This window comes from Mandrillus leucophaeus, unplaced genomic scaffold, assembly GCF_000951045.1.
Source record: "Mandrillus leucophaeus isolate KB7577 unplaced genomic scaffold, Mleu.le_1.0 Scaffold1133, whole genome shotgun sequence".
Taxonomy (NCBI): domain Eukaryota; kingdom Metazoa; phylum Chordata; class Mammalia; order Primates; family Cercopithecidae; genus Mandrillus; species Mandrillus leucophaeus.
In genome coordinates this window covers 373,595-394,843 of record NW_012099577.1, presented here as the reverse complement: position 1 = coordinate 394,843, position 21,249 = coordinate 373,595, and the positions used below count along the sequence as shown (strand labels likewise).

Genomic DNA, 21,249 nt, shown 5'->3' with positions numbered 1-21,249 from the left:
CCTTCATAGCATCTGCTCAGTACATTTGTTGACTCAAACTTGTACATATGAGGAAAAACATTTCAGAATAACCATTGTATTTTTGTTATTTCAGGCTCGATCGCCTTTTTATTTTACTGGATACTGGCACTACTCCTGTAACAAGAAAAGCTGCTGCACAGCAACTTGGAGAAGTGGTGAAGCTTCATCCCCATGAACTCAATAATCTCCTGTCTAAAGTAAGAACTTCTTTTTTCTTTTAGTATAGTACAATTGTAGAGACTTATTCATGGATAAGAACACAAAAATAAAGGTAAACATCATCTTAATTTTTAAACATTTTTGCTATTTCTTTTTTTCCCCCCTTGTCATAAGACTTAAACCTTTTTTTTTTTTTTTTTTTAAAATCAAGTTTAGTAGTTTAAGGGATTTGAGTATAGATCCTTTTGCCTGTGGCACAAATTTGAATCTGTCCCAGTTTGGTAATGAACTAAGTTGTTTATCTGGTTTGTTAGTGGTCTAACTTGTTCTTAATGACTAATAATTATATTATAGTTGGTAGTCTTTGAATGGATGAGTACTCATGGGCAATGATTGAAATACATGAGAAGTTGGAGTCTTATTACATTCTTAGTTATCAGCTGTTTGAAAATGGAGGCTTTCTGCTTTGGTGGATCAGTGTTTTCATAATCCTAGTCCATTTTCTTCCCTTAAGCTACTGCTGTATTTTTACTGAACTCTGTATGCTTATTGAAGTGTACCTGTATCGTAACAAGTGGCAAATTCTATACATTTAATTTCCTGACATGGAAAGTAAAGCAGGAGTGCTTTGTGTAGGAGTAGGGGAGTTGGGGAGGTAGATACAGGGTAGTGTAGGGGAGCAATATGTTTGCCCAGATATTGGGAGCCCCAGGATCTCTCTCTCCTTTCGGTTTGACCCCTTTTTTCGTTCTCATCTGTCCATCTCTGTTGTGTATGAGTGGGAGTTCCAAGCCCTTTTCAACATACACACATCTGCACTATGTGGTTGCTACCAGAAGGACTAACAGTGACTTTCTTTCCAACATAATTCCCACTTACATATTATCCGAACTTTCTAACTAGGATGTAGATGGAGAGACAGTGATTTGATACCTACAGGCTCCATGTTCTTAGAATGAAGAAGGATGCATGTTAGGCAGTATTTGTGTGTAAGGTGGAGACAGAGAGAGGCAACATATTTCTTCTCCTCAGCCCAAGAGAAGAAATGGAGGACTGAATGACCTGAAACTGTGAAACAATGAACAGGCCCCATCTGTGCTGAACTGAGAAAAGTTTTCCAGCCTTCCAAGTGAGTTCTGGTCTTCTTCACTCAGACCTCAGCATATTGGCTACCATCAAATCATTCCCAAAGAGGCAGAGTTTGCCTTTAGCACTGTCTCACCATCTTTCCTCTTTTCTCGGCCGTCAATGTTTTCCTGTTGCCCGTTGGTTTTGTTTCTTTCTCTTTTCTTTTCTTTTTTTTTTTTTTGAGACGTCTCACTCTGTTGCCTGGCTGGAGTGCAGTGGCGCCATCTCGGCTCACTGCAACCTCTACCTCCCAGGTTCAAGCGATTCTCCTGCCTTAGCCTCCCAAGTAGCTGGGACTATAGGCGCGCACCACCATGCCCAGCTAATTTTTCTATTTTTAGTAGAGACAGGGTTTTTCCATGTTGGCCAGGATGGTCTTGATCTCTTGACCTCGTGATCCTCCCACCTTGGCTTCCCAAAGTGCTGGGATTACAGGCGTGAGCCACCGCACCCAGCCGGTTTTGTTTCTTAAACAGCTTTATTGAAATATAATTTACATCTGTAAGTTTCAATTTAGTGGTATTTAGTATATTAACATTGTGTACCGCAGCCATCACCATACTGTAATTTTAAAACATTTTATCACCACAAAAAGAAGCCTCATACCTACTAGCAGTCACTCTTCAATACTCCTGCACTCGTGCCTGACAACCACTAAACTAATTTTGTAGGAATATTTGCCTATCCTGAACATTTCATATAAAATGAATTGTAATCTATTGTGATTGATTTCTTTTGCTCAAAGTAATGTTTTTATATTGTAGCATGTGTATTCATTTTCATTGCCAAATAATATTCCATTGTGTGAACATACATGTGTACATCTTACTGATTTTTCGGATGATGAATATTTGGGTTGTTTTCACTTTTTGGCTGCTGTATTATGAAAAATGCTGCTATGAAAATTTGTGTATAAAATTTTGGAGGTTTTTCCCCATTCTCCAGAGTATATATATACCTGGGAGTAGAATTACTGTACCATATGGTAATTTTATGTGGAACTGCTAAACTATTTTCCAAAATGGTCCCATCATTTACATTTTCAACAGTAGTGTATGAGAACTTAGATTTCTCCACATCCTTGTCGATATTTCTTAACTGACTTTTTGATTATAGCCATCCTACTGAATATGAAGTGGTTTCAATTTGCATTTCCCTGATGACTAATGATATCAGGCATATGTATTTATTATTCATTTGTATGTCTTCACTTGATCTTAGCCAAAAAGCAGAGAAGCAATACATTTGTATATCTTCTTTGGAGAAATGTTTACCTAGATCCCTTGCCCATTTAAAAATTGGGTTATTTGTCATTTTATGATGGGTTGTGAAAGTTCTTCGTATAGTTCTTCATATACAAGGTATCCAAACTATACAAAGGTGTATTATTAGGAAATAGATATTTGATTTGGAAATACACTCTTCTGTGAGCTTTCTACTTTCTTGAACATCACTTCTGCTTTTGGTGTCGTATCTAAGAAACCTTTGCCTAATCCAAAGTGACAAAGATTTACCCCTAAGTTCTCCTCTAAGAGTTTTATAGTTTTGGCTCTTACTTTTGGGTTCTGTGGTCAGTTTTTTAGTTAATTTTTGTATATGTTATGAGCTAGGTATTCAACATCATTCTTTTTTTTTTTTTTTTTGTTTTTTTTTTTTTGAGACGGAGTCTCGCTCTGTCCCCCAGGCTGGAGTGCAGTGGCGCAATCTCAGCTCACTGCAAGCTCCGCCTCCCGAGTTCATGTCATTCTCTTGCCTCAGCCTCCCGAGTAGCTGTAACTATAGGCGCCCACCACCACGCCCAGCTAATTTTTTGTATTTTTATAGAGACGGGGTTTCACCGTGTTAGCCAGGATGGTCTCAATCTCCTGACCTCGTGATCCGCCCACCTCGGCCTCCCAAAGTGCTGGGATTATAGGCGTGAGCCACCACGGCCGGCCAACATCATTCTTTTACATGTGGCTTTCCAGTTATCCCACCACCATTTGTTGAAAAGACTGTTATTTCTCCATTGAATTGTCTCAACGTCTTTGTTGAAAATCAGTTGACCATAGACACAGGTTATTTATTAATTCTTAATTCTGTTCCATTGTTTTGTAAGTCTGTCATTTTGCCGGTACCACACTGTCTTGATTACTGTTGCTTTGTAGAAAGTTTTGAAGTCAAGAAGTATGTGTTGCCAAGTGTGGTGGTACATGTCCATAGGCACAGCTACTCAAGAGACTGAGACAGGAGAATTGCTTGAGGCCAGGAATTTGAGGCTCCAGTGTGCTATGATTGCACCTGTGACTAAGACACTGCATTTCAGTCTGGGTACCATAGAGTCTCCGTCTCTAAAAAATAAAAATAAAAGAAGTGTGAGTCTACTTTTTTTTTCTTTCAAGATCGTTTTGGTAATTCTGAGTCCCTTGCATTTGCATATACATTTTAGGATCAGCTTGTCCATTTCTGCAAAAAAACAAAACAAACAAACAAAAAGCTGGGATTTTAATAGGAATTGTGTTGAATCTCTTCATTAATTTATTGTATATTACTGTTGTAACAATCTTAAGTCTTTGAATCCATGAACACTAGGTGTCTTTATATCTTTAATTTCTTCAACAATATTTTTAGTGTTTTATAGCTTTCATTGTACAAGTCATACACTGCTTCTGTTAAATTGATTCTTATTTTCTACATTCTGATGCTACCGTAAATGGGATGGTTTCTTAATTTCATTTTCAGATTGTTTAATGTGTGGAAATACAATTGATTTTGTGTATTGATCTTATATCTTACAACCATACTGAACTTGAGTATTTGTAACTTTCAATTCTTTGTATTAAGTAATGGGACTTAATGAATAATATGTACTTGCTTTTTAGTATGTTAAATGGCTGTCATTTTAAAAATGCACTTAAACATTCTTTAATTACAAGTTTCTTTTTTTTTTGAGACAGAGATTTGCTCTTGTTGTCCAGGTTGGAGTGCAGTGGCACCATCTTGGCTCACTGCAACCTCTGCCTCCCAGGTTCAAGGGAGTCTCCTGCCTCAGCCTCCCAAGTAGCTGGGATGACAGGCGCGTGCCACTATGCCTGGCTAATTTTGTATTTTTTGTAGAGATGGAGTTTCACCATGTTGGCCAAGCTGGTCTTGAACTCCTGACCTCAGGTGATCTGCCCACCTCGGTCTCCCAAAGTGCTTGGATTATAGGCATGAGCCACTGTGCCTGGCCACAGGTTTCTTAAATCCCCTATTTAAGGTGATAGTGATTTTTATGTGAATGATAGAATCTTGTAAATTAATTTAATAATTTCTAAGGTGTTTTATATGTATTTGGATGGCTGCCAAATTATACATTAATAACAAGTAAATTTGTATTTCTCTGTTCTGGCTACCTTGCACAAACAATATTTTTGTATACATAACTTGTATTTTATAATTTTTAAGGTGTTGATATATTTAAGGAGTGCAAATTGGGATACCCGGATCGCAGCAGGACAAGCTGTTGAAGCTATAGTGAAAAATGTACCTGAGTGGAATCCAGTGCCAAGAACCAGACAAGGTGCTTTTAAGTGGAGAAAGTAGTTTTAAGTAAAAACCTAACTGTAGAATTAATTATAATATGCATTTTATATTTTAATAATTTCAATTTTAAAGTCTTAATTTCCATGGTTTTAGGTACAGCTTTGTCAGGAAATGATACTGAATAAGGTGATTTTTCACCACATTGAAAAAAAAAAATACTGGATATAGAAAATGTTTTTGTATGCATTTTAAATTACACATTCTACAGTATGCTTGATTTACAAAGGTTATTACTTCCCTTCAAGTAATTGACATTCTAAAAAAAGAAGTTAAATCAGTACAGTGTAAATATTTGAAAGTCTATTTTTTTCTTGTTGCTGGGAGAATAGTAGAGGGTAGTTATTTTCTACATTTAAGCACAATTATATATAGATATTTGGAGTGTTAAGTCTTGTTTTTTATGTGCCCTTTTTTAGATTTCTTGTAGTGGGAAAAAATGTGTTCTGATTGCCTGTAGTGATATTTAAAAACAAATTACGTGCTTCTGAAAAGCTGGAAAGTTGCACATTTTAATTAAATCAAAATTCAATGGTACAACTAGATTCATTTTCAACTATTTTATTTTATTTCATTTTATTTTTTTGAGACGGAGTCTCACTGTGGCACCCAGGCTGGAGTGCAGTGATGCAGTCTTGGCTCACTTCAGCCTCCGCCTCCTGGGTTCAAGCGATTCTCGTGCCTTAGCCTCCCAAGTAACTGGGATTACAGGTCCATGCCCAGCTCATTTTGTATTTTTAGTAGAGATGGGGTTTTGCTTTGTTGGCCAGGCTGGGGTGGGGGGTTGAATTCCTGGCCTCAAGTGATCTGCCCACCTCAGCCTCCCAAAGTGCTGGGATTACAGGCATGAGCCACTGTGCCCGGCCTCAACTCACTTTAATAACATCACTTTTATCATAAGTCTTAACTTGCGTAAAACAGTTGGTTTATATTTCCTGATACCTGTTATTTTGAGTTATTTTGTTAATTTGTCTTCTCTCATTAAATGAAATGTGTGACTAGAGAAGTTGTAACTTGTTTTAGAAAAGAGCCTTTTCCTTTTTAGCTTGTTATCCCCACTTAGTTTGGTACATAAAGGTGGTACAACTTAGTTCCATTTTTAAAAGACTTAATTTTTTAAAAAAACTAGCATTACACTAGCATTAAATTTTTAACTAGCTGTAAAATTTTTAGTAAGTGAATTTGCTTATCATCACTAGAAAACTTAAAATACTAATAGAAATTCATTTTAAGTTAAGCAGTTATACTTTAGTTAACAGATGAGTTTCATGCAGATGCCAGCTAAACAAACTATTAAGTCAATGAGTTATTATATTTTAACATTTATAACATATAGCTTTTTGAGGAAGGAATACAGAACATTTTATAGATGTTTTTAGACCTCACATGTATATATGGTTTTGGCAACTTACCAGGAGATTCTTATTTGCCCAGAGTATGGGAACTGAGTCCTGTTGAGTGCATAGTTGCTTCGTGGCTCAGCGTGTTCCTCAGGTATGGGGAGGGATGATTCTTATTAGCCTTATTCATGAATACATTCTGTGAATATTTTTATCTTCTAACTGAGCTATAATAAACTCATTCTGTTACCTTGGTATTTTTAAATTCTTACAGTAAGTGGAGACAGCATGATATTCAACATATACATTTTAACATGGGAATGCATTTCTTTATATACATAACATTTTGCTTTTGTGGTTGGACACAGTTACACATATACTCACTAAAATCTGATGGTTGGTGAAAGAAGAACCACCAGTTTATTCATAGATAACTAAGAACTGATCATAAACCCACAGTAGCTTTTCTACTTCCTCCACTTTTACTTTTCTCAAAATATTACTATCTGGGTACAATGGCTTACGCCTGTAAATTCCAGCACTTTGGGAAGTTGAGGCAGGAGGATTGCTTGAGCCCCAGAGTTTGAGACCAGCCTGGGGCAAGATGGTGAGACCCTTGTCTCTACAAAAATAAAAATCACTTAGCTAGGCATAGCTGTGTGCACCTGGAGTCCCAGCTACTCTGGAGGCTGAGACAGAAGGATTCCTTGATCCCAGGAGTTTGAGGATATAGTGAGCTGTGATTGTGCCACTACATTCCGGCCTGGGCAACAGAGCAAGACCTTGCTTCTTAAAAAAACAAAAGCGTGTGTGTGTGTGTGTGTGTGTGTGTGTATGTATGTGTATAACTGATGCAACCCAAGTAATGATATGCTGTTTTCTTTCATTCCACACTTTGGCAAATTAATATTTTTAAACCTCATGTAGAACCTACTTCCGAAAGTTCTATGGAAGATTCACCTACTACAGAGCGATTGAATTTTGACAGATTTGATATATGTAGATTGTTACAACATGGTGCATCACTCCTGGGATCTGCTGGTGCCGAATTTGAAGTCCAAGATGAAAAATCAGGTCTGTAGTGGTTCTGTAGAAGAAAGTCTAAAATTTGTTTTTTCAAATGAATTTGTCACTTCATATGCTGTTCATTAGTTACACATAAACTAACATGTCATGAAATGTAAATTAACTGAAGTTTGCAGGTGGAGGGAATGCTATGAATTTGAAGGTAACCCAGCTGTATTTGGTTTAAAGCTACAGTATGAGTATTTTTCCTCCTTTAAGTGAATATGTGTATCATTAGTTGATACATATTAATATTTCAGCAACAATTGTATTAGGTAATATAGAAATTATAAAGTGTTACCCAAGAGCCCCAGTTTAATATATTATAAAATCAGGATTAGTACAGATTGTGGTAATGCTTTCCCAATTCTGGAAATTTGAGAGATTGATTGTTTTGTTTTTATCACATATTTCTGGTATTAATTGGGTTTACTCATGCTGGTGTCCAAAGCAAAAACTAAGAGTGAAAAATAAGACTTGGATAGATATTCACGCCTGTAATCCCAGCACTTTGGGAGGCCGAGGTGGGCGGATCACCTGAGGTCAGGAGTTCGAGAGCAGCCTGGCCAACATGGCGGAACACCGGCTCTACTAAAAATACAAAAATTAGCCAGGCGTGGTGTCAAGTGCCTGTAATCCCAGCTACCCGCGAGGCTGAGGCTGGAGAATTGCTTGAACTTAGGAGGCAGAAGTTGCAGTGAGCCAACATCACGCCACTGCACTCCAGCCTGGGCGACAGAGGTTGACTCTGTCTCAAAAAAAGAAGGAAAAAAGACTTGGACGGGTATTGTCCTAATATTTTTAAACTTACAGAATCTATCTGAATATAAAATAAATGTGTTAGCCATTCAAGATAATGGCCTGGAGTGGGGAAAAAACCTTTATGTTTTAAGTGGATTTTTGTAGGTAAATAAGTTGCCTTTTTGACTAAAAAACAAAACAGAATGAAACTCTGTTCTGTTGCTAATTAACCGTCATTTAGAACCTTATTAATATATTCACTTTTTTTATCATAAAAAATTGTCAAATTCTCATTTCATCTTGTTTAGTATGGTTTCTATTAAAAGATCTAGTTATTTTTGCAGAGAATTAAGAGGATAATTTGCTTAAGTTTTGGAAAAGCAGTTTTTCTAATAATGGAGGTAAAAGTCTTCAAAAACTTTTCGTTTATATCACTAAACAGTAAGTTTACTGACTTTACTAGTGTACTCATGGACATTATCAGAGATAAAAATTGTATATGTTTTGGTTTTGCCGTATTCTGATTTCATAGATCTATAAAGAAGTGTAGGTAATTGTATTTAAAAGAAAAGCCCGGCTCAGCATGGTGGCTCACACCTGTAATCCCAGCACTTTGGGAGGACGAGGCAGGTGAATCCCCTGAAATCGGGAGTTCGAGACCAGCCTGGCCAACATGGTGAAACCCTGTCTGTACTAAAAATATGAAAATTAGCTGGGTGTGGAGGCGGGTGCCTGTAATCCCAGCTACTCTGGAGGCTGAGACAGGAGAATGGCTTGAACCTGGGAGGCGGAGGTTGCAGTGAGTGAGATCATGCCATTGCACTCCAGCCTGGGTGACAAGAGTGAAACTCCATCTCAAAAAAAGAGAAAAGTCCTATAGGTGATTCTGATATGTAACCAGGATTGGGAACTGCAGTTTCTTGGGAACTCAGTTTTTTCGTGCTAATAAGTCAGAGCTTGCTGAACAGTGCTTGTTTAAAACCCTATAGTTAGGTTTTCTTTAAATGTTGATCTGTGTTTGTCCCCTCCTATGTATTAGTGACACCATATATGATTAGTATACATACTGGTCTGGGTTTCCTTTGTAGCTTATTTCCCCCAATAGGACTTCCTCTGGAATGAGAGGACCAATTTTTGGCTCTGTGTAAGTGTATTGGGGTTGTGATCAAGCAGTCTTTTGGATGCCTAATGTTTTTCCCTACTTGGTAGAGCAGTCTTTAAAAAAATTTTCGGCTGGGCGCGGTGGCTCAAGCCTGTAATCCCAGCATTTTGGGAGGCCGAGACGGGCGGATCACAAGGTCAGGAGATCGAGACCATCCTGCCTAACCCAGTGAAACCCTGTCTCTACTAAAAAATACAAAAAACTAGCCAGGCGAGGTGGCCGGCGCCTGTAGTCCCAGCTACTCGGGAGGCTGAGGCAGGAGAATGGCGTAAACCTGGGAGGTGGAGCTTGCAGTGAGCTGAGATCCGGTCACTGCACTCCAGCCTGGACGACAGAGCGAGACTCCATCTCAAAAAAAAAAAAAAAATTTCAAGCAACTTTATTGAGATATAATTTATACATTATATAATTCGTCATTTAAAGTGTACAATTCAGTGATTTTTAGTATACTCACAGGTATGTGTAGCCATCACCACAGTCAATTTTAGAACATTTTCGTCACTTTAAGAAGAAACCCCATATCCTAAGCTATCACCCTTTTATCCTCCTATTTCCTTCCCTCCTCTTCTTAGCAACCCCAAGTCTACTTTTGGTCTCTTTAGATTTGCTTATTCTCAACATTTTATATTTAGTCACATACCACATAACAGCATTTAAGTCAGCAACAGACTAAGACTGCATATACAGTGGTGGTCCCATAAAAGTATATTACTGCATTTTTACTGTACGTTTCTATGTTTAGATATATGAATACTTACCATTGTGTAAGTTGCCTACAGTATTTAGTAACATGCTATACAGGTTTGTAGCCTAGCAGCAACAGGCTATACCATACAGCGTATCTGTGTAGTAGGCTCTGCGTTCTAGGTTTGTGTAAGTACACTGTGATGTTGACAACCACAAAATCACTGAATGACGCGTTTCTTGGAATGTACTCATCATTAAATGGCATGTGGCTGGTAAATGGAATCATACAATATGTGGTCTTTTGTGAGTGGCTTTTTTTACCTAAGAGAATATTTTCAAGGTTCATCTATGTGATAGAGTATATCAGTACTTTTTTTTCTTTTCTAAATGTTATTACTCTTAAGGGATATATTAGGTTTTTTAAATTGTGGTAAAATATATATAATAAAAAATTTACCATCCTTAACCATTTTTAAGTTTAGTAATGTTAAGTATAGTCACATTGTTGTGCAGCCAGTCTTCAGAAGTCTTCATCATGCAAAACTGAAACTGTACCTATTAAACGTCAAATCCCCATTTCCCCCTTTCCCCAGCCCCTGGCAGCCATTATTCTTTCTATCCCCATGAATTTGACTACTCTAGATTCCTCACGTAAGTGAATCCTACAGTGTTTGTCTTCTTGTGATGGGCTTATTTCACTTAACATGATGTCCTCAAGGTTCATCTGTGTTGTAGTATAGGACAGAATTTCCTTTTGTTTAAGGCTGAATAATAGTCCATTGTATGTATATAGATTTTGTTTATCCTTTCATTCACCAGTGGACGCAGGCTTATTCCACATTTTGACTGTTGTGAATAATGCTACTGTGAACATGGATGTACAAATATCTGTTTGAGTTACTGCTTTCAGTTCTTTGGGGTATATACCCAGAAGTAAATTGCTGGATCAGATGGTCATTCTATTTTAAAGTTTTTGAGGAGCTGCCATTCAGTTTTCCCTAACAGCTACATCATTTTACATTTCTACCAATAGTACACAAGGGTTCCAGTTTCTCCACATCCTTGCCAACTCTTGTTATTTTCTGTTTTTTGATAGTTGCCATCCTAATGGATATGATGTGGTAGTATTTCATTTTATGGCCAAATAATATTCCATTGTATGAATACCACAGTTTGTAAAGCTTTTCATTAGTTGATGGACATTTGGGTTTTTTCTACCTTTTATCTGTTTTGAAAAATACTGCTGGGAGGCTGAGGCGGGCAATCACCTGAGGTCAGGAGTTCGAGACCAGCCTGACCAACATGGAGAAACCCCATTTCTACTAAAAATACAAAAATTAGCAGGGCATGGTGACGCATGCCTGTAATCCCAGCTACTTGGGAGGCTGAGGCAGGAGAATCACTTGAACTGGGGAGGCAGAGGTTGCCGTGACCTGAGATCACGCCATTGCACTTCAGCCTGGGCAACAAGAGTGAAACTCCATCTAAAAAAAGAAAGAAAAATACTGCTATAAAAATTCATGTACAGCTTTCTGTGTGGACATATGCTTTAATTTCCCTCAGGTAGATACCTAGGAGTGGAATTACTGGCTCATATGGTAACTGTATTTTACCATTTGAGAAACTGCCAGAGTTTTCCAAAGTGGCTCTGCTATTTTACATTCGATTTCTCAACATCTTTTCCTGACACTTGTTATTATCGGACATTTTGATTATAGCCATACTAATGGTGTGAAGTGATATCTCATTGTGATTTTGATTTGCATTTCCCTGTTGTCCAATAACATTGAACTTCATTTCGTGTATTGACCATTCGTATACCTTCTTTAGAGAAATGTCAATTCTTATAACTTGCACATTTTTCGTTGGGTTGTTTGCCCTTTTATTATGAGTTGTAAGAGTATATGTTCTCAATACAAGCTTCTTAAGAGATACGTTATTTACACGTTTTCTTTTTTTCTTTTTCTTTCTTTCTTTCTTTTTTTTTTGAGACAGAGTCTCACTCCATCACCCTGTCTGGAATGCGGTGGTGCGATCTCTGCTCACTGCAACCTCCACCTCCTGAGTTCAAATGATTCTCCTGCCTCGGCTCCTTCCCACGGTAGCTGGGATTACTGGTGCCTGCCCCCACACCCAGCTAATATATTTATTATTAGTAGAGATGGGATTTCACAGTGTTGGCCAGGCTGGTCTCTAATTCCTGATCTCAGGTAATCCACCAGCCTTGGCTTCCCAAAGTGCTGGGATTATAGGCGTGAGCCATCACGCCCAGCCTAATGTACACATATTTTCTACTGCTCTGTTGGTTATCTTTTCATTTCCTCTGTGGTATCCTTTGAAATATAAAAGTTTTTAATTTTTATGAAGTCCATTTTTTTTGTATTTTTTTTGTTTCTCAAGGTTTTGGTATTATATATAAGAAACTTGCCAAATTCAAGCTCATTTACCTCTCTTTTCTTTTCTTTTTTTTTTTGAGACAGAGTCTCGCTCTGTTGCCCAGGCTGGAGTGCAGTGGCCGGATCTCGGCTCACTGCAAGCTCCACCTCCCGGGTTTACGCCATTCTCCTGCCTCAGCCTCCCGAGTAGCTGGGACTACAGGCGCCGGCCACCTCGCCTGGCTAGTTTTTTGTATTTTTTAGTAGAGATGGGGTTTCGCCGTGTTAGCCAGGATGTTCTCGATCTCCTGACCTCGTGATCCGCCCGTCTCGGCCTCCCAAAGTGCTAGGATTACAGGCTTGAGCCACCGTGCCCGGCCAACCTCTCTTTTCTTCTGAGAGTTTTATAGCTTTAGTTTTTAGTTCTTTTATTAATTTTGAGGTTTTTTTGTATATGTTTTGAGGTTAAGGATCCAGCTTCATTCTTTTACATGTGGCTATCCTGTTGTCTCAACACTATTTGTAGAAAATACTGTTCTGTTTCCCATTGAATTGCTCTGGAACCCTTGTCAAAAATCAGTTGACTATTGACTCATAGGTTTATTTCAGGACTCTTAATTCTATTCCATTGGTGTCTATTCTTATGCGAGTACCACATTGTCTTAATTATTGTTGCATTGTAGTAAGTTTTGAAATCAGGATATATGAGCCTCCAACTTTGTTCCTGTGTTTCAAGATTGTTTTGGTTATTCTGAGTCTCTTGCATTTCCATATGAATTTTAGGACCAGTCTGTCAATGTTTGCAAAAAAAAAAAAAAAAAAGCCAGGTGGGATTTTGATAGCAATTGTGTTGAATCTGTATATACATTTGGGAAATATTAGTGCTTTAACAATATTTACCCTTATGATGCATGAACATTTTCATTTGGTTTTAAATTTTTTTTCATTTTATACTTTACAGAATACAAGTTGTTTTCGTAAATAGAATTGTTTTCTTGATTTCATATTTGGGCTTTTTTTCCTTGTATCTTTTTTTCTCTTTGTTCTTTAGATTGGGTACTTTGTATTGCTTTATCTTTTTTTTATTATTATACTTTAAGTTCTAGGGTGCATGTGCACAACGTGCAGGTTTGTCACATATGTACACATGTGCCGTGTTGATTTGCTGCACCCATTAACCCGTCATTTATATTAGGTATATCTCCTAATGCTATCCCTCCCCCATACTCCCACCCCACGACAGGCCCCAGTGTATGATGTTGCTCGCCCTGTGTTTAGGTGTTCTCATTGTTCAGTTCCCACCTGTGAGTGAGAACAGCATTGCTTTATCTTTAAGTTTGCTTGCATTTTGTCCTGTTATCTTCCATTAAGCTGTTAAGTCTATCCAGTGGTTTAAAAGAATTTTTTTTCAGATACTGTATTTTTTAGTTTTAGAACTATTTATTTATTTAGAGACAGGATCTAACTCTGTTGCCCAGGCTGGAGTTCAGTGATATGATCATAGCTCACTGCACCCTTGAACTCCTGGGCTCAAGCAATCCTCCCATCTTGCTAGGACCACAGGCATGTGCCACCAAGCCTGGCTAATTTTTTATTTTTTTTTCTGTAGAGATAAGGGTCTTGCTGTGTTACCCAGGCTGGTCCCAAATTCCTGGCCTCAAGCGATTCTCCCACCTCAGCCTCCCAAAGTGCTGAGATTACAGGTGTGAGCCACTATGCCTGCCCCAGACCTTCTTTTTTATTTAAAAAAAAAAAAAGTTGTGTTGGCATATTTTGCACATTAATTCACCCTTTTAAAGTGTACAATTCTATATATTTTTTAAATTTTTTGTATAGATGGGATTTTGCCATGTTGCCCAGGCTGGTCTTGAACTCCTAGGCCAAAGCGATTCTCCTGCCTTGGCCTCCCCGACTGTTGGGATTACAGATGTGAGCCACTGTACCCAGCCTGGTTCTTTTTTATAGTTTCTCATTCTCTACCAAGGTATCCTCTGTCTTTTATTCATTGTGACAGTATCTTCTTTTACATTGAGCATTCTTATGTTAGTTTCTTACAAATCTTGCATTCTGGCCAGGTACAGTAACTCAGGCCTGTAATCCCAGCACTTTGGGAGGCCGAAGTGAAAGGATGTCTTGAGCCCAGGAGTTTGAGACCAGCCTGGGCAATCTAGAGAAACCCCACCTCCACAAAAAATAAAAAATTAGCTGGTGTAGTGGTGCATGCCTGTGTTCCCAGCTACTCAGGAGGCTGAGGTGGGAGAATTGCCTGAGTCTGGGAGGATAAGGCTCCAGTGAGCTGTGATCACGCTACTGCACTCCAGCCTGAGCAGCAGAGCAAGACCGTGTCTCAAAAAACAACAGAAATCCTAAAACCTTTTAATTCTAACATCTGAGACATCTCAGAGTTGGTCCCTATTAATTGTCTTTCTTTTGAAAATGGATTACATTTTCTTTTCTTTGCTTTTGTTTAATTTTGTAAGTTATTCTGCACATTAGGAACGTTACGTGGTGTGGACTAGATTCTGTTATGTTCTTCCAAAGATTGTTTTGCTTGTTTTTGCTTGCTTATTTTAGCAGACATTTAATTTGATGGAACTCAAAATTTTGAACTCATTCTTCTTTGCTGTGGGCAATAGCTCAAATGTCAATTTTAGCTTTTTAGATCTTAGCTTTAGCTGCATTGTTTGGAGTTTGCTCTGTGCATGCATAGTTCAGGGGTCAGCCAGAGATTTGGGCTGAGTTTACAGATAATTTTGGCCTTCGTCTCTCTGGTTCTCTCTTTTTGAGGGTTTTCCCTTTCTAACTTCCTGGGATTGCAATGGCCCCTAACTCTCTTCTCATGCTTCAAGCCAAGCCAGAAAGACTGTGGGTTTTGGCCAGGTGCAGTGGCTCACGCTTGTAATCCCAGCACTTTGGTAGGCCAAGGCAGGAGGACTGCTTGAGGCCAGGAGTTCAAAACCAGCCTGGGCAAACATAGTAAACCCCATCTCTAAAATTAAAAATTAAAAAAAAAAATTAGCCAGGAATGGTGACACATGCATATAGTACTAGCTACTCAGAAGGCTGAGGCAGGAGGACTTCTTAAGTCCAGGAGTTTGAGGCTGCAGTGAGCTATAATTGTACCTACTGCCTGGGTATCAGAGCGAGAGGCCTTGTCCTTAGTTGGGGGAAAAAAAAGAAGACTAGGTTTTCAATTCAAATTTTAGCTGCCACACTTTTCGTGGACTGCCTCTATCTTCAGGCTAAATGTTACAAAAAGGGAAAACTTTTTTTTTTTTTTTTTGGTAGCTTTTAGCTTTTGTAGCTTTTAGCTTTTGTAGCTTTTAGCTGTTAGTGCTATTCCCATCTTTTTAAGTACTGACAGTTCCCCTAAGTAAATGCTTTTTTTTTTTCTTCTTAGTGCCTTTAGGTAGTCTGTTTTTTCTGTTTTGGCCAGAGTTTGTTAGGTACAGAGGGTTAGTCCAATAGGAACTAACTCAGCCATTATTAGAAGCAGATTGTTATTGTTTTTAAAATATCAAATTTTTTTCAATAAGGTATAACTCTCTTTTACAGCTTAGCTGTTTTAAGGGGAAATTTTTATTTTTAAATATCCTTTGGTATGTTCTGTTTTGTCTGTTTTGCACCGAAGGATTGAGGGTTTTACTTGAGACACTTAAAAACCTGTCTACTTTTATTCCCTTATCGTTATTGTTTGGGATATTAGGGCTGTATCAGCTCAGAATACATAAAGGCTACACTTGGAGTAAGCATTTGTTTGTTGAGCCCTTTTACCATTGAACAAAATCTAGATATTGGGTTTTTTTTTGGTTTTTGTTTTTTGTTTTTTTTGCCCAGTGAGAGCTTCCATAGGAGGTACAGGTGTAGCTATAAAATAAAATTGTTTTGTTTCCATAGAGATGATTTTTTTTTTTTTTTTTTTGAGACATGGTCTCACTGTGTTTCCCAGGCTGGACTGCAGTGTTTTGATCACAGCTCACTGCAGCCTTGACCTCCTGGGCTGAGCAAGCCTCCCGCTTCAGTCCCTGGAGTAGCTGGGACTACAGGCGTGCACCATCATGCCCTGCTAATTATTTTTTATAGAGATGGGGCCTCCCTACATTGTCCAGACTGGTCTCAAACTCCTGGGCTCAAGTGATCCTCCCACCTTGGCCACCCAAAGTGCTGGGATTGCAGGTGTGAGCCACTGCACCTGGCCCAGGAATGAATCTTACTATTTTATATATATTTACTAATTGACAGTTGGGGAATGGGGGAATCTCAGTGAGAACTCCCAGAATGTTTTGTTAACTAGAACACTATTTTCCAATGTGATTAGGTAGCAGAGTTTATGAGATGTTCAGAGATGATCGTGAATGAATATGGTTGGTTTTATTGGCAGAAGGGATGTTCTAATAGTGTGTTTATTTTGATGGAGTTCAATGTGCACATATTAGAAAATTTCTTAACTGATTTGGAGAAAACGTGTTTCTTTTCTGTTGAAAGGTGAAGTGGATCCTAAAGAGAGGATAGCACGCCAACGAAAATTATTACAGAAGAAACTTGGCCTTAATATGGGAGAAGCAATTGGAATGAGTACTGAAGAACTTTTCAATGATGAGGATTTGGATTATACCCCAACTTCAGCAGCCTTTGTAAACAAACAACCTGTAGGTAAAACGTTTGGTTATTTGATTGCAAGTAATAATACAAAGGGTTTGCTTCATTTTGCTCATGTAATTATAGTTTAAGAAAATGTTATACTTAGCTCTGTTCATTGCTGCTTAGTGCCACCATGATTTAGCATCTTTTTAAACTGGATTTCTGATGACAGATTCTATAGAGTCAGAAGCTCAACCTACCTCCCAGACACTGGACTGTTAAGTTGTATTAGACCTTTTAGGAACTACTGGTATTGAAAGATTCTAATTGCTCCAATTGCTCTTTTTTTGGTATGTTCTTTGATGGAGGGAAAAGTAATTTTTGGGGGGAGAGAGAGATAGTAAGGGCTATTATAGTCAGATATGATAGTAGAAGTGTTTAGTGTTATGATTTATTCTTTTTAAGTGAGAAATATGACAAGACTTGCAAACAACCAAAAAAGGGTATATAATATGAAGTAAAAGGAAGTTTTTTGCCAACAGGACACAAACATTTCCATGTCCCGTAGACAACCATTTTCAAGTTACTTGTGCATCATTTCTGAAACTTCTGTGTACAAGTGCGTGTGTGTGTATGTGTGTGTGTGTGTGTGTGTGTGTATGTATTACTTTTAAGCCATGTTTGCCTTTTCTCACTTCATACAGCTTAATGTATCAGTGTATTCAGGTTGACCGCATTCTTCTTGGACAGCTTCATGGTGCTGTTTTGTTTTGTGTCTGTACCATAATTTCACTGATTTCTTCCTCCTCCTCTGTTCCAGTTCCCAGTGGATACATTTGTGCTGCTTAACTTTTTTTATGCCACAGACTCTTTTGAAGCGCTAGGAAAAGCTGTGGTTCTCTCTTCAGAAAAATGTACATACAACGCGATATTACATCGCAAGGAGTTCTGTACTCTTTTACCTGACCCCCAGTGTTCTTTTAGGGGTCCACGGGCTGCATTAAAAATTCCTGCTTTGCAGTTATGAATCTCCTATCTTGTCATTCCCTTGTTCATTTCCTTTGCTTCAGTGGAGATTGGTTCTATTTGCCTTTATACGAATGGAACTTAAACCATTAGAATTTGTAAAGTGTATTTTTTAGGGTTGGGGCGGTGTGTGATGATGAATAACTTTCACAGACAAGGGGGAAAAGGGCAGATACTAGGAGAGAAAAAAGAGAGAGTATGAAGAGGCCGAAATACAGCAACACCCTGAAAGGAACAGAAGGAAATGGGGTAGAAAGGAAAGTGTAAGATGTAACTAGAAGATAAAGAGGAAAATAGAATAAAATAATGGAGAATAAAAATGCAATAACGTGATCACAGTATGAGTAATTGAACATGGTGTAATAAAATGAATGAGCAGGTGTATTAGAAAGTGGGCTGTTCACATCAGATTAATTGGGTGTGGGATAGGCAACACCAGTTTGGGATTTGCAAAATCCAGGTTTATGTATCATGGACCTTTGGGGGAAGTTGCTTAAGGTTCATCGTTGCCATAAGTCATTACAGCTGCATTGCTTGTATATGTGCCCATAGTTCTTTATCAAGACTGCAGCAGAACATCCACACCAGTGACCTTAACTGGTTGCGGAAGTATAAATTTCAGTTGAATCTTATGGGTAGGCACAGAAGGAATTTTTAGGCTTGAGCTTAAAAATCTAACACACAGACTTTATAGTGTCTTGTGTGAAGGGAAAAGAGCAAAAAGAGTAGGCGGTAAGTAGTTAAGAGGAAAGGGGCATATGAGCTAAGCTGGACAATAGCATGCTGGACCAATCACTTAAGGCTATAATTTACTTATTTATTTATTTCAGCAGATGGTGATGATCAGTTTCTTTTGTTGACATTTATTCTCATAACTTTTTGGTGATATTATTTTTATTTTGAAGTCTTACCTCTTCAAAGCCTTCTCTGTGGGTTAGGATCATACATTTGTACCTCATAATGTAGCATAAAAAAAGTTAAGAAGCATTATGTGTATCTGTTGGGAGTTGGAATAATAGAGAAGAGGGAGGAAAAGACTGAAATTATGGTACATACAACAGAAGAGTGTGAGTCTGTCAAAAAAGAATGTGATCGATGTATATACACTGAAATTTGTAGACTTAGTCTTCTTCTGAGGCTGAGACTATAGGTATTTATTTTAAGTTCAAAAGTTCCAACTCAGCATTCTTTTATTCTTTTAGACTCTTCAGGCAGCTGAATTGATTGACTCAGAGTTTCGAGCAGGAATGAGCAATAGACAAAGGAACAAAGCTAAAAGAATGGCCAAGTTATTTGCAAAACAGAGATCCAGGGATGCAGTGGAAACTAATGAGAAGAGGTAGTAATCTTTTTTTGCTTATTCACTTAAAACAAGAGGGCTGTGTGGCTTTAATCTGTGTCTGCTTGATTTATAGAAACATTCTGCTGACATATTTAGCTGAGGAGTACTGTTTGGATTCTCTTACTCAATTGTCAGAGAGTATTTATTGTTACTGGGAACTGAGACCACTTCCCCAGAAAAATCTACATGTACAGACTTTTTTCCTACTAATTACCAGTTTTGAATGAGGGCTGAGAATCTCCAAAGGGAAGCGCATTCCAGGCAGAAAAAACAAGTTTAAATGCCTTAAATGGAATATTCAAGAAACAAATAGAAGGGCAGTATGGCTTTCTATACTGGGATGAGTGCACAGGAGAGTGATAGAGAATGAAGTCAGAGAGGTGTCTAAGGACCACAAGTTAAGAATACTCCCTTAGTAAAGTGGGAGGTATTGTCACGATATTACCTCACCTGTTCCTTAAGCTGGGGCTATGCTAAATAGCCAATGATAATCTAGGTTAGTTTATGTAGTCCTGTTGAAGAAAAGAACTCTGTGGGTAAAGTCACTGTCCTCTGTTTCTTCATGAGTTGCTAAAAGTGATCATCTTTGCATGGCTTGGAGCAGCATTTCTCAAAGAGTGGTTCAAAACTATTTCCTTCAGGTGCTCTTTGAGGAGCTTGTAAAAAAAAATGCTGTTTTTTTTTTTTTGTTTTTTGTTTTTTTTGGTTTTAGTTTTTGTTTTTTGAGATACAGTCTCACTCTGTTGCCCAGGCTGGAGTGCAGTGGCACGATTGTAACGCACTGCAGCCTCAAACTCTCAGGCTCAAGCAGTCCTCCTGCCTCAGCCTCCCAGGTAACTGGGACTACAGGTGTGCACCACTATGCGTGACTAATTTTTAATTTTTTTGTAGACATAGGGTCTCCCTGTGTCGCCTAGGCTGGTCTCTAACTCCTTGGCTCAAGTGGTCCTCCTTCCTTAGCCTCCCAAAGTGTTGAGATTATAGGCTTTGAGCCATCACACCTGGCCAAAAATATATATTCTTGGATCCCACTCAGATCTGTTAAATACGAATCTTTAGTGGTGCTCAGGAAATGTTTGCATAAATGCTGAATTAATAAAAAGCCTCGGAAAATACGATTTGCAGATGACAACTTTTTGTTATATGTGTTCACATAAAGCTAAAAAGTGTTTAGTGTTTAAAAGCTAGACAAAAAAGGGGATAAATAGTAAACATATACTTGGTAGAAATTTATACTTGAGGCTGAATCTTTAACTGCAGACTTTTTATTCAGCTTGTTAATGACAAGATGTTAAGAAAGTTAGCAGCTCATTAAGATCATATAGTAACCTATTAAGTTTTTCTACTGGTTTTTATTCATACAAGCAGTTTTAGCCGAAGATTTTAATGTTAGAAATATTAGACTTTATTTTTCAGAGTTCATAAGTCATTCATTTCACAAACATTTATTAAATACCTTCTATTTGCCAGGTATTGTTCTAGGCCCTGAGGACATGAGTAAATAAAATAGATAAGAATTCCTGCCTTTGGAGGTTATAGTCTGGAGGGAAAGAAAGATGGAAAATAAGTAAAATAGAGTGTGTGTGTCTGTATGTGTATATATATAAAATACAGATCATGTTAATGATAAGGATTAAGGAAAAGAAGATAAAATAGGGAAGAACATGTGAAATATTTTTGGGGTATAGAGTTTAGAGTTTGAAATTTTAGATAGGATGGTCTGCGAGGGCTTCATAGAGGTGAATTTTAAGTAACAACCTGAAAGAAATGAGAGTGCTAGTCCTGTGAATATCTAGGAAAAGTTTCAAATAGTTTTAAATAGTTTAAGAAAATGTTATGCTTTCCAAATAGAGGGAATTTCAAGGACAAACGTCTGCAAGTGGAAACATGCCTAACAAGTTCAGGGACTTAAGGTGACCTACTAATGTGGCTAGATGTGGATGTAATTGAGGGAAGAGTAATAGGAAATGAGGAAAGGGAGGCTCAGATTTCTTTTATCACCTTATAGAAAAAATGGTTGACCAAATAAATTTCACTATTAAGATGGAGAGAGGGGAGAAG

General features: G+C 38.0%; 1 protein-coding gene across 1 annotated transcript in view; it reads left to right on the top strand.

Moving 5' to 3' along the window:
* BTAF1 (BTAF1 RNA polymerase II, B-TFIID transcription factor-associated, 170kDa) overlaps positions 1-21,249 on the top strand; it is a 105,657-nt gene that overhangs the window by 11,580 nt on the left and 72,828 nt on the right. The window contains exons 2-6 of the mRNA XM_011995863.1: positions 95-218; positions 4,735-4,849; positions 7,137-7,283; positions 16,725-16,888; positions 19,049-19,185. Of these exons, the coding sequence (XP_011851253.1) occupies positions 95-218; positions 4,735-4,849; positions 7,137-7,283; positions 16,725-16,888; positions 19,049-19,185 (687 nt within the window). The remainder of the gene's footprint in view (positions 1-94; positions 219-4,734; positions 4,850-7,136; positions 7,284-16,724; positions 16,889-19,048; positions 19,186-21,249) is intronic.